The 13,313-nt window shown below is 36.8% G+C and overlaps 1 protein-coding gene across 12 annotated transcripts in view; it reads right to left on the bottom strand.

Moving 5' to 3' along the window:
• The window catches only part of LDB3 (LIM domain binding 3), a 116,280-nt gene that overhangs the window by 25,285 nt on the left and 77,682 nt on the right, over positions 1 to 13,313 (bottom strand). For 8 of the 12 annotated variants that reach the window (XM_069019142.1, XM_069019139.1, XM_069019143.1 and 5 more), the window contains 2 exons: positions 4,506 to 4,541; positions 2,960 to 3,157 (listed from right to left, as the gene is read on the bottom strand). In XM_069019142.1, coding sequence (XP_068875243.1) covers positions 2,960 to 3,157; positions 4,506 to 4,541 — 234 coding nt within the window. The remainder of the gene's footprint in view (positions 1 to 2,959; positions 3,158 to 4,505; positions 4,542 to 13,313) is intronic. The other 4 variants (XM_069019146.1, XM_069019150.1, XM_069019151.1 and 1 more) reach the window with 1 other exon arrangement.

Here is a 13,313-nt window from a genome sequence, read left to right as displayed (position 1 = left end):
ACTGTGCAGTTCAGACTGCAATGCAATGTTGGTCCTGCTTGACTGAAATTTACCCCAGGTGTTAAACAGCACTTCAGTACTGCTCCCAGTGATGCCAGTGACAGGAAATATGGCACCCAGGACTGAAATGGCTGTGAAGAGCCTGTCACAAAGTCTTTGAGCATGGATAAATTTCATCAAATACATTGAAATGAATGGTAATAATCTTGTCTTGTATCCTGTGACCATTTAAGTAACCTACTGAACTACTAATGTATTCCACCACCTCACTCAAATTTGAGAAAAATTGCTCATCTCTTCCAGACAGACAAAGGGGGCCAAGTTATCAGGTTTTTTAAAAATCAGGGTATCACTGTACATAGTTGTCTTGACCATGAGCAGTGGCCGAGGAACATAATGGATGTAGTTCTTTAGACCTATCTCATAAATATACTGTCACACTTCTATGTTCTTACAAATTACTCCTATCAAGGTGATGGAATTCGGTGATTCTTTTGCTCAAGGTACAAATAATGCCCAAATCACTCCCTCCTGACACAAGTATCAAATAACAAAAGAAACCTTACAGTTCTACAGCTGTTTTTTCAGCCAACCTTAGCCCTTCAAAATTCTCTCTCAGCTTTTTTTCCTAAGCATATTTATCATCCACTCTGCAAATTTTCTCTCTTTCAGCCATTCTATCTCGTATTTTCTTTTGCTTCTCTCAGAAGCACTGATTTGACAAGTTATACTCCTCAGGACCTAGAATGAGTGCTTGGTTCTTCTGAATTTGATACCCCAATAGTCTAGATGATGGTGTCTTAATTCAGCTGAATATTTTGTTTGATTAGCTGAGACAGAAGCTGGTTGTTATACCCACAAACCTCAAAGTTGAATGCAGCCCATAACAAAAGCAGGGAATCAGTATTTTCTCCTTTATGGAGTTTCATCTACAATTATGTACACACTGAGTGAGCTCCTGCAAATAATCATGCAGTTTGCAATTCTGGGTTTCAAATCCTTACGCTAAGTTTCGCAACAGTTTTGGAGAAGTTCTTCCATCATAATATACATTTCAGATTCAGATGAGTTCTTCCATCTTGATTCATTTTATGATGTAAATTCTTTCAATTAGCTAGTAGACTATCAAATACACAGTCTATGTAGCAGAGTAGCTATATATTATCCATCACAGCTAATCTGTCACTGAATTTCAATACTGTGACATTTTCCCTGTGCAACAGTAGGTACCAGAATTACCCCATTAAAAGCTGTGGAGTCACAGTTTCCATCTTACATACTTACACATCTTTGATTTGGCAAACAGGAAAGGAATAAAACTATGCTGCACATAAAAATGGAACTTAATGTATGTCTTAAACACAAACTAGGATTTCACCTATTTTGTCTATTTGCACTGATGTGAAAGAGAATTTGCTACAGATTTCAAAAGACTCAAGACTTCATACCTTGAAGAGAAGAAAACAGTCAACTGACTTAATTGTAACAATCTCCAAAATGTTAATCAAAATACATATTCAGTGATAAATATTGAAAAGAAAATAAAAAAACTATCTGTATGTGTGGGCATGGACAGATTAGAATGGAACAAACCCATATAAATAAAATAAATGCAAATATATTTGAATACCTTTTAAACTTTAAAAGAAATACAAACAAATTTTATCTTGCATAGTGTTTGTAATATTTCTTTTTATGTGATTAAAATGTTAGAGGCTTGCTTACCTTCCTTCATGGTAGACTATATTATTTATCAGAACCAGAAATTGGAATAAATATAAGTGAAGTGGATATAACCAGAAAAATCAGAGTGGTTTGGTTACATAAATTACATGCATTGTTAAAACATTGTTAAAACAGTTTTATAGAAAGATCTCAAGACCAACTTGACTGGTTTTAGTTTAACAACTATAAATTTTAAATAATTTTATTTATCTAGGCAAATACAATAACCTTTTTTTCTTTTCTCCTCTTTTCTGGTTTTTAAGTCTGATTTTTCATTTTAGTCCCTCAAGTGCAGAAGAATTTTAAAAACTGATAAATGTGAGTTCTGCTTTATAAAATAGATTATCTATTGCAAAAGCTTTGTTATGACATGTTACAGAGGGTTTTTTGGTTGGTTGGTTGGTTTTTAAATACAATCATTTTGTAGACTTTAAATCCTTACAGTACTTTGTATTTTAAAAGAAATTGAAAAAATCAAACATCTTCATATTTGCAGTAACAAACATAAAAGTAAGTTAGGTGGATGAACACAAACACACATCTCTTCTCAGCTGATTTTCACTCATGAAAAGGAACACAGATCAGTAGAAGTTAAGAGGATAATAATGGTTAACAACTGTAATGAGAACACAGCAACAAATGCACTCTAACATTTACAATATAAGTGCAGATTATACTTTTTTCTCTCGGTAAAGTTCTAAGTTCTGAGATTTTCTGTCCAAATAACAGTGAGTGGATTATTAAAACAGCACTTAGTCTCCTTTATGTAATGCATGAAGATTTTTCTGTTTCTAATCCTCCAACAGATGACTTGTAAAGAATCAAAAATACAGAAAACAAAAATTAAAATGGATATAAAAAAAAAAATCTGTTATTGTAGCATTTGTAGAAAAAAAGTGCTGGAGAAAGTGTTTAGAGAAAGCTGTAATATGGAAGGATTTTACATTTGAATATGGGAATGTTTGTGGAATCCACTGAAAATACAGAAATATCAGCTGCTGTTTCTCTGCTGAAGATGCTTAATGACTTGTCTCTGTATTGTAGGTGTGATCCTTATGAGAGCCACTGAAAATTCATCACCCACATGAACCAGAAGTTGCTGGAACTGGAAGAACTTGGACACCTGCCTTAGAAGCAATGGGCATTTCCATCTGAAGGAGTTAGAGGTTGTTATTACCAAACCATTGCAAAGCTCCAAACCGGGTCAGTTATGCAGTTACACGGCACAGTGTACCTTCGGTTACTGGATGAAGCAAGAGGGGTTTTCTGGCCAAAACCAGCCTCCCCCTGGCTTGTACCCGCTCCAAGCCTCACAGACCCCTTGGAGGCCACTGGCTGAGCATTGGCAGTGTTGGCATCCCTGGTGGATGATTTAGGAGGATGCCAAATACTCGAGGTCACATACTGTGGCACATGCGTGGTACCTGTAGGCCTGGGTGACAGAGATTACAAGGGTGTTTGTAAATGAGGCATTTCCTAGGTAATAGCAGGGCTTTGAGGAAGAGACAGAATTCCAGCCACAGACAGAGCAGGAGATCATAATGATAATGCAGATGAAGTAATGAATAATCTTGGTAGTTCATTGGTTAATTACTGCTTAAGACCAGGAAAGGCTTGACAAATGAAAAAAGGTACCTTGTGTTAAATCTGGAAACCATATTGCTATGAATATCAAAATAAGCAGAGCTGTGATGGTAATGGAGGTGGAGAAAAGCTGTGGTATGACAGATCACACAAGATTAAGGCAACATAGTAGGACAATAACAGCAGTCATATACCAGAAATTGTTCCTGGCAAAATAAAATAATAGTTAAAAGAAAAGGAGATTTCAGTGAAACAGCTATATGGTCCTATAGAAGGTTTTACACAAATGAAACTGCTGGTGAATGCTAACATGTGTTGCTTGTTCTTTACAATTTAATTTATATTCAGGAATCAAGGGGGTTATTTCCTTCTTTTTTTATAATTAATTTTAAAATAAAAATCTTTTTTTCCAACTGTTTAAGTGCCGGTTGCCATTGCTTGTGTCATTATTAACAAATAATGCTTGCACTCAGATATTAACTCTATGCAACCTTTGTTTAAACATAAGCAATCTTAAAAAAGCCCCAAAAATAAAAAGTCGTTGCATATTGCTGAGGCAGGAATCAGCAAGACGGAGAAAATCAGTGGGATAAAATTTTTTTCATGGCCTCACTAGTAAGAGGCCTTTCTTTACTCCATGAAACAAGTGGTCAGCTTCACTCAAGAAATACCTGTGTATCAGTCCTTGGGGGTTTAATAAATGAACTAATAGAAAACAACACATTTCTATGCTGAGCTGCAAAACATTCTGAGATCCTTTGGGAGAAAACAACTCAATATGAAAGAACTTACAGAGGGGCTGTTTGAACCTCATAACCCACTGAGGATCAATCAAGATCTGACATATAAATGTTTTTAAAAGATAATCTTATTTAGATTTTAAAAACATCTTGAACAGTCTAGACAAAGTTTAAAATGGAAATTGTTCTTAAAACTCCATCACAAACTGACAGTACTCAATTTAAAGAATATTTGATTAAGAACTTATTTTTCAGGTTTGTAAGCTATGAGAAACACAATCCTCACCTGTCCCACATCACAGTGCATTAGAAAGAAATGCCTAACTCAGCTGAAACCTCTACTTTCATCATCTGCTCAAGCAGTGTACAAACTTCATGTTTTTTGAGGTAAGAACAATATGGAGAAAGTGGAGATACACTCTTAACAGGAAATAAATCAAACACAGCAAACATTACCTGTTTTCTGATGCTGCTGCAACCTTTTCCTTGTCTCTGTGAAAGGAGGGGATACAGTATGAAATAAATGCAACTGCCAGTGGTGGCAAAAATCCCCACCCAAAACAACCAGGGAAAAAGAACATGGGTTGAGGAGAAATGTTTGGTTGCAAAAAGCATCCTAGAGTGGTTGCTCATAAATATAGTTGTGAGAAACCTGTTCACCTTTCCAGGTGAAACCCACCAGATAAACAAGTCTGCTGTATGATTCTTATCAGTTGTAAACAACTTTGTTTCAATAATAAAGTAAAAGAAGAATGAACAGTTACAAATTAGACATTGTATGTGTGTATATAATTTCAGGAATAGTTTTGACCTTAGGAAGTTCCCTTTTAAAAAAGGATTCCATAATATTCCAGCAGAACATATTTAGATGCCAAATCCAAGCAGTAAAAATAATCAGAGGTGGGCAGTCACAGACCTGATATTTTGAAGTGATAAGCAGTTAAATGGTTAACAAAGACTTATACAAAAAGGATTTCTAATGCCTGGCATCAGTTAAAATTCTCTGCCCTATCCAAATACTAGTTTTCTGAACTTAAATTGCATTAGAAACAATTCCTTCATTAATAATTCCTTCAACTGGAACTCATTCCTTTGTTGAGGTGAGGATTAAGTCAGCCTCAATTTCACTGATTGAGAACCAGGCTGTTATTCTGGAAACACACATACACACTTAAAAAATAACTGATCAGTTTAAATGCAAGCAATTGTTTATCTGTAAGAAGTTAAGACACAAGTATTTTCATAAAGAATAGAATTCATTAGCCTTAAACACCTGAGTTTGAAATCCAGTTAGTTAAGTAATTGAGATAGTCTCACTATTTAGCAATTTAATGGGTGATTGTATCCTTTCCTATTTAAGGAATTGTGCTGAAATTTCAACAGGTTTAAAGCTGAAATATGCCAAATGAGAACACTTTTCTTAAGTGAGATCTAAAATTACAAAGCAAAAAGCAAATGTCCTCATTTACCCAACTGAACCTTCTTTCTGAAGCGTCCTTTGAAAACAAAAAAGGAATGATGTGGGTTTGCTGGGCCCCAATCATTAACTTACATTATGTTTGGATGGCTATTCTTAATATTTTCCACATTATTATCAGTAATGTAAATTTACATTATATATAATATATATAATGTAAATTTACATATATATGTTCAGTCACATATTCTTTCCTTAGTTCAGTTCTGATAAAGTTATAAAAACCAATCCAGTTTAGATCAGCAAAGGCTTGGGCATAGGTGTTCTCTACAAATTTTTAAAATCTCTAACTGAAATGTAACCCTAAAATATATGAATTGAAGCCAGATTTTGAAACCCAGAAGTTGACCTGAAATGCCTCTCAGATGTGTCTGTCTGACTAAGATGTTCCTGTGGTCGGTAGGAAAGAGCCTGCCTTGAACAGAAATCCCCCAATGAGGTCGATGGCTCACCACTCTGAAGCAATGAGAAACCAAACACTGTCTTATGGTAACCAAGCTGTGAGTACACTGCAACACCAGCTATAGGAAAGCCAGGATGAAACAAGGTGCAGGAGGATGGATTAGAGACTGTGCATGTGTGGGAAGTGTTAATTTATCAAAAGCCATAATCATGCAACAATGTTAAATAATATAGTCACGGCCTGGAAAGAAAGTACAGCATTGTTTATCTCCAGTGTTACCAAATGCTCTATGAGAAATTACAGCCAAGACCAAAAGGCAGGCAGTTGGGGTCAGGCTGAAGCAGTGCTAAGCCTCTGTTGTTACAATTAATCTGATCCAAACTTTTCTGCTCCAAAAGCTGTGGCTACACTGAACAAGGCAAAAAGAAGACCCTTGACTCAAAGCCACTTTGAGGTCAGGATTTCACAAAAGCATTTTCCCCAAGTGTACAATATTGGATAACAATGATGATGATGGCAGGGGAGTTGTGAAGGTTAAAAAGAGAGACAGGGAGAAGTATAGTAAAAATGCTTCCACACAATAAAGCAAAAGAAAAGGCAGAGAGTAAAGGGAAAAATGAGTTCAAAGGCACAATAACACTTCTTCATGGTTTTGCTTCCAGGAACTATTTCTCTTCCCAGTCAATAGGAGTAATTCCCATTTGGCTACCAAGAAGAAACACTCAAGATCAGATTGCCTCTGACTGGCAATAGTTGCATTTTAAAAAACAGACTATTGGATTTCTGGCCTTTACAATCAAAACATTTTTTGCTAACTAAATGCAGAAATAACTTTACTTTTTAGCCAAATACATCCCTCAGGCAGGCTCAGGAAAGTCAATACCTTCACAACATGAAAGAATTTGGCTCAGAATATTATGAGCTGTTTGTATCTCTGTCTACACAGGCTGCTGCAATAACTGACAGTAGTGGATAATAGTTTTGAGCTATCTGGGAAAGATTTAAAATTATTGTGGGGGATTTCTTTTGTTTGCAGTTGTTTTTAGTCCCCACTGAAATGGCTTTTGATAGAAGGGCCTCAGTCAACAACTGTTCTGAGAGAACAGTGCAGCTCCCGCAGATTTCACTAAATGTTGGACCTGTATTTCAAACAAGACTTACTTATGCAATATACTGTCTTCCTAATTACACAGTATTATTATACAGCGAAACTATGAAATGTTTTATCCTCATAAAAATACCCTATATGATATGTTGCTAAAGACAGAGTGAGTGAAATTATAGAAACAGAGTCTTTCTCTCCCACACACCAAGAATTACAATAGCTTGAGTAACTGAAGGCAAAATTCATTTGTAAGCCAAGCTTGCGTGTGCTATTGGATCCTAAAAATAGCCTGGAGAATCTTCAGAGAGTTTCCAATAAATGAGTATGTTAAATCTGAACTATATGTACGGGACATTGGAATGCTTTCCCATTCTACTTTATTTTTGGGAACCAAACGTAAAAGATTCCCAAACATGCACGTGTAGCAGGCAAGCTGAAATATGGAGGTGGTGCACCTTCCATCTACCTTCTCTGATAGTAATGGATGCAGACTCTCTCTCTTGAAAAGCTCTGCTCTGCTCCACTAAAATGTTGTGGAGACAGAATCATATGATGTGTAATGAAGACCTGGTGACATAAGAAACATGAGGTGTCCCAAGGGACCACATGGTCCTTCAACTACTCTTTCAGTACTGAAGCAAAAAGTGAGTATTGTAATTGAGTTTTTTTCCTCTATACTCTCATGCAGCAAGACTATTTTTCTAATTTTACAAATGAGAGACTAAAACTTAATAGACTTGTTCATGGTCTAAAAGAAAGTCCACAGCAATGCAAAGAACTGAAATAAACTCTCCTTAACCCCTGATGAGTATTTAAAATATCAGCTCACGCTGTTTAATGAGAGATTATAGATTTTTTTCATAAAAGTATCTGTTCAGTTAATCAGTATTTTACTGTATTGAGAATCCAATAGTCTTCTGTAGAGTCTGACAGATATGCAGTAGTCTTTTTTCAAAGGGGAAATAGATTATTAGGGTCTATATTTATTGAAATTAAAAATTCCGTTTTTCTAACAGTATAGTGTGGACTTGCAGGACTAATCAGACTTATGATAGCTTTCATCCTAACATATATTTATATAAACATATTTGCCTACAAATAAAATTTCCTTTTAAGAAGTAGAACTTACAGAGTAATTTTAAAAGAAATTCTTATAGGGTGTCTGGGAGAAAAGTTGCATGAAAGCTATTTTGTAATTGCCTTCCAAACATTTTTTGTCTCAAAGGCATGAGACACAGACACTGTTAGAAACTGGACACTGAGCTAGATAAACTGCTGTTCTGATCCAATGAGGCTATTTCTACCTTTCTGGATTTGCAGCTGAGGATTTTTCCATGACCAGATGACTCTATAAGACTGTTGAGGTTGCTTGCCTTTTTTTCCCCCATGCTATATCTCTGTTATTTTAACGAAGACACCAGAAGACAAACAAAGAAATGACAGGCAGTTAACTGGAGAGGACAGAAGATGACTGTCATGCTGGTTTAGTTAAAACTTCGGCTTGGGATCACAAAAAAGGGTAGAAGAGCTAGTCTCTCTTTTTCAGCCACTGTAGTTAAGAATGTGAGCAGCCCACGCCAAAACAACTGCAATATATCCTACTAGGTCTGCTTTCCAAAAAGGGAAATACTTTTCTCACAGAAGGTATCCTGGTTTGTGCAGACAGTGCCACAGAATAGGAAAAGCACATTGTCATAGATCCAGTGAAAAACAACCAGCAACTCATTCTCAACACGTAGTATGGGACTCAATCAAAGCAGCCAAGCCAACCCCTCCTATGAATGCATTTTAGTGGCATTTACAGGGTTGCTGTTAAATGTAACAGTCACAGAATAAATGCAGCTGGACATACAGCAGCACCAGTGTTGGGGAAAGGTAAGATAACTCTAGCCCAAGGTTTACATTGTGATATTTGGCATACGTACTCCAATTTTAAATTTTATCTTATTGGTAAATACATAACTTTAATAAGAACAAAGACTGCAAAATAATAAGACAAAGACTGCAAAATTCTGAGCATGTGTAGCAATTGGAGCTGGGATTTAATTCAGATAATTATTCCCTATCTTGGCCTTAAGTGTGCAATTGGATTTAATTGAATATTTCCTCTAGCTTTCTATAGCCCCACTGGTAAAGTGCAGGGATCTGCCACCAGGCACCTGAGCACAGGATCTAAACTCTCAGTCTGCATCTGTGACCACTACAGACAAAACCAATGCACAACAAGTTTGGGTTTTGTACACCAGGAAATGATTCCCCTTTCACTGAAGTGTTCTTTCCATGATGACTTCACTTTTCTCCAGGGAAGCTGAGAAAAGAACAACAACTCAGAGGTTTGACTTTCAGGGGGTAGGTCTTTTCAGACCTATTTTTTAATTTGTGCACATTGATGATAAGAAAATTCATACTTCCTCTACATGGCATTAAGCTAAGTTTGAAGCTGCCCCTGAAACACAACAATGTGTCTGTGCTGTTCAGTTCCTGAATCCAATAGCTAAGTGGTACGAATTAGAACTGTTGTCATTCTTTCAGAATGTAGATTAAATTTTATTTCATAAGCTCTCTTAAGGATTTTCTTACCTTCCCTCTCTCTCATTTGTAATCAGATAACATTCTGGGTTGGCTACAGCAAATGCTTACATGGAAATGAACTATCAGGAAGTTATTAGTGCTTAGGGTAATTTTGCTGACATTAATGCAATTTAGAAGCAGAATAAAAGGAAGCAGTGCCAGTGCTATGCTCCAGCTCACCCTAAGCCAAGCTGTGAGCCAGGCTGATGATCCACAGACCCCAACTGAGTGCCTCTGAGTTACAATGCTTGTTGGAAAACCTGCTGCATGTTAGAACTGCTTTTCCCTTGCTGGACTGAAGGTAATGCAAGGGAGCAGTCAGAGAGAGACAGCGCTGGTGTCTTGGTAAGCCACCTGCATCAGCTGAAGGATGCACATGAAAATTTTGAAGGTTGCACAGTAGAAATGAAAGTTAATGTTCATTTCTGACCATGCAAAAGTTACATGGTGGACAGGAACATGCAGGAGACTGAGGTGGTAAAGATAAGATGCTACATATAGGTCAGTACACCCACACCCAAAGTTTCATTTCAGCTTTAGCAGGCTCTGTTAGCTTATGCATTACTTTCTCTATGAACTATTTTGAGAAAAGTTTAATGGTATTTTCCAACTGCATTTGGAGGCTTCACTCTTTCAATTTTAAGTGGGTACATTCACGTGGATACATTGTACCTTACAGTTACTATTTTTGACCAATTTATTCTACAGGGAACTGACTCGGAAACAAGGGATTTATGTTTTCTAAATAATTTTTTTTCCCATAGAACTCCCAGGAGTATTTTGGGGAAGAAAATTTGATCAATTTTCTGTTCTGATTTCACTCAGAATTCCATGGAGACAATTAATTGAGTTATTTGACTATTCCTATGCTTTTGTCACTCTTCAGCTGTTAAAAGGTAAGTGGGGATTAGAAGACATTAAACTGATGTAGTTATTTTTCTTTATTATGTTCCTTAAGTGAGAAATCTACCTAGAGAAGTATCCTTTGTTTCACAGGCTGTTGTGAAAAGATAGGGTATGTCTTTCAAAAGTAGCAATTTTGGTAATCTGAGCAGCAGATAGGAGGTTTTTGGCAATTGGGCAGGTCAGCAATGTTAATCACTGGAAATTCTGGCCAACCAAGGAAGGAAATCAAGACGCCTTAGCTTGTCTTGGTGGTGTCAGATGGCTTTGATTAGCAGCCACAGAACAAGGATGTTATTGTGCTTGAGAGCAAGTTTTAGTCGATTAATTTTCATGTATCCTGTAGAAAGCTGTTGACTAAAGGCAAACTCATTAAAGAAAGTAATTATCTGGCAATACCATGCACCATACCAAAATTCTGGCTTTTTAACTTCACCAACTCAAATTTGTATAAGGATCCACATAAGTTTCTGATACATCTAATGGTAATCCCAGTCACTGAAGCTCATGTTAAACACTGCTAAAGAAACCACAAAATCAACTTAGCTCCCGTGGAAACCCAAGTGCACAAGTGAAAAATTGGTGTCACCTCTTCTGCCCCTGAGGAAGGTTTCAGAAAGCACTGTGATATGCAAGAGTTGGACTTTTCAGAAGTGATAAAGTAGTCCCAAAAATACTTGTTCCTTGCTGTGGAAGATATACTCTACCCAGCTGTGCATAATGAGAGAGAAACTGAAATGAAGTGACCTCTGTATTAGCAAAAACATACTGTCCTTCCTGGTGCAAGCAGGCATGGAGAGAGGGAGGCAAGGGAAGGAGCCACAGAACCTTTCTCCTTTTGTGGTTTTGTCATGCATGAAAGGAAGAGAGGTCAAGTTGTCACAGCCGCTCTCCTAAAGCCACAGTGCAGCCACGTCCCATCAGCACACGCTGCATGCAGTCAGTGTCTCTGCTGCAAACTAAGCACTGCAGGAGGTCAGGGGGGCTGTTTGAGCAGAAGGCAGGGCAGCAGGATCCAGGAAACAGGTTAGTTTAGATCACACAGCCTTGTACCACAGCAGAAAAGGAGCATGTCCCTGTGCCATAACCAGACAAGCAGATTTACCTGGAAGGCCTTTTGCTTTTGATTTCCTACTGGCATCAGCTTTGCTGTGTCTTCATTAAATGCTTATAACACTATGCTTTACTGGCAATATTGGGAAGGGCAGGGGGTGCATATCACTATCCACATCCTGTGTTTTACTTTATTTTTAACATGGAGGTTATTTAGAAGACGGTATTGTCACCAACCACTGTCCTCTGCTCAGCAGAGCAGCCACAGGTCAAAATATATTCAGCATGGGACAGATACAACTGCCTATCATCAGTACTGTTTTAAAGAATTGTACGACTCATGGAGTCTTCAGTCTGGAACCTATTCTGAGCCTCACTGCCATTAACTGTGACTGATTTTCCTGGGCAAAACAGAAGACTTCTGCAAGTGCTCAGGAAACACTGTAAGATGGGGCTGGTCACTCAGCAGCCACATACCAAATTTTGTATTTAGGAAAGAAATATAGTAGGCCAGACTTGCACTTTTGCTAGAACAAAGCTACTCATTTTTAAAAAGCTGTTATTGCTTTTTTATCAGGCCCAAGTTTGTTACTGTCACTAGCAATGATACGCAGTAGAAGGAAAAATCCAGGCCAATTTCTCTACATTACAGACAAAGTCTGCCCCCTCCTCAGGAAGCAAAACCAAGGCCTCTTCAGAGTTATACAAAAAAAGATCCATAACATTAATTTTCTGGACTTGAAGATCGCCATGACAACATAAAGGAAGATTTTTGAGGAGTAAGAGTTGAGGAAATACTAGTCTAAATATAAAAAAGAAATGACATAGAAATACTTGACTGAGTTTTAAAACAAAAGGTCCATCACTTGTGAGATGTTTTTAAAAGGGACTGGACTAAGCAGTTGAAATAAGCTGTAGTAAATATCTTGCTGTAAGGATTAATGAAGGCACCTTCATAAAAGGTCTTTAACATTGCAAAAGTTCTAAAAGCTACCAGACAGCCACGATTTTTTCCTATTGCCTTTTTTCCCCCTGTAACTGCATAAAGAATTGACATTCTACAAGCTAGGAGAGCATTAGATTCCATTCTGTATCCTACAGAAAAAAGGATTAAAACTATTTCCCTATATGATTACATGGTTTATACACACTGAATTTTTATCATTAAAACCACTGAAGCAGAGCTAAGGGGAGGTGATTCCTTAATTAAATCTCCATTAATTTCATATCTGATAAAATTATTATTAGAAAATACCTTTCAAAATAACATTAAGTGTAAACATTGAGATATAAGCCAGATATTTTTGTTCTAACACATGCACTAGGACTCTTGGAAACAAGTAGCATCTGTATTATATTCATAAAACATTACGGATACACAATTGTTATTACAGTGAAGAGACTGTATTACTACCTATTAATAAAAACATCTAATTTGGTTGAAAAATTAGAACTGGAAGATTTTTTAACTTAGGTACATTTTATGAAAAAATCTTAACTGCCTATTGATATTTTAAATTCTACCAAAATTTCCCATACATAAATAAAATTCACCACCACTTTGGTTCACCAAAGGTTGCTCTTGGCAACAATCAGAAAAAGTTAAAATGTTGCTCTTATTTCATGCAGTGATGCTGATTTACCATAGGTACTGATAAGATAGTGCGATCAGAATCTGTTTGTGCTCCCTTAAGGAAAATATAAATGCATGTTGTGAATTAAGTAGCATGTTCTGAAGTGCTCTGATACTTA

Source organism: Aphelocoma coerulescens, chromosome 6 (genome assembly GCF_041296385.1).
Source record: "Aphelocoma coerulescens isolate FSJ_1873_10779 chromosome 6, UR_Acoe_1.0, whole genome shotgun sequence".
Taxonomy (NCBI): domain Eukaryota; kingdom Metazoa; phylum Chordata; class Aves; order Passeriformes; family Corvidae; genus Aphelocoma; species Aphelocoma coerulescens.
Note: the sequence above shows the minus strand (reverse complement) of the source record. Positions and strands in the feature narration are given on the sequence as shown.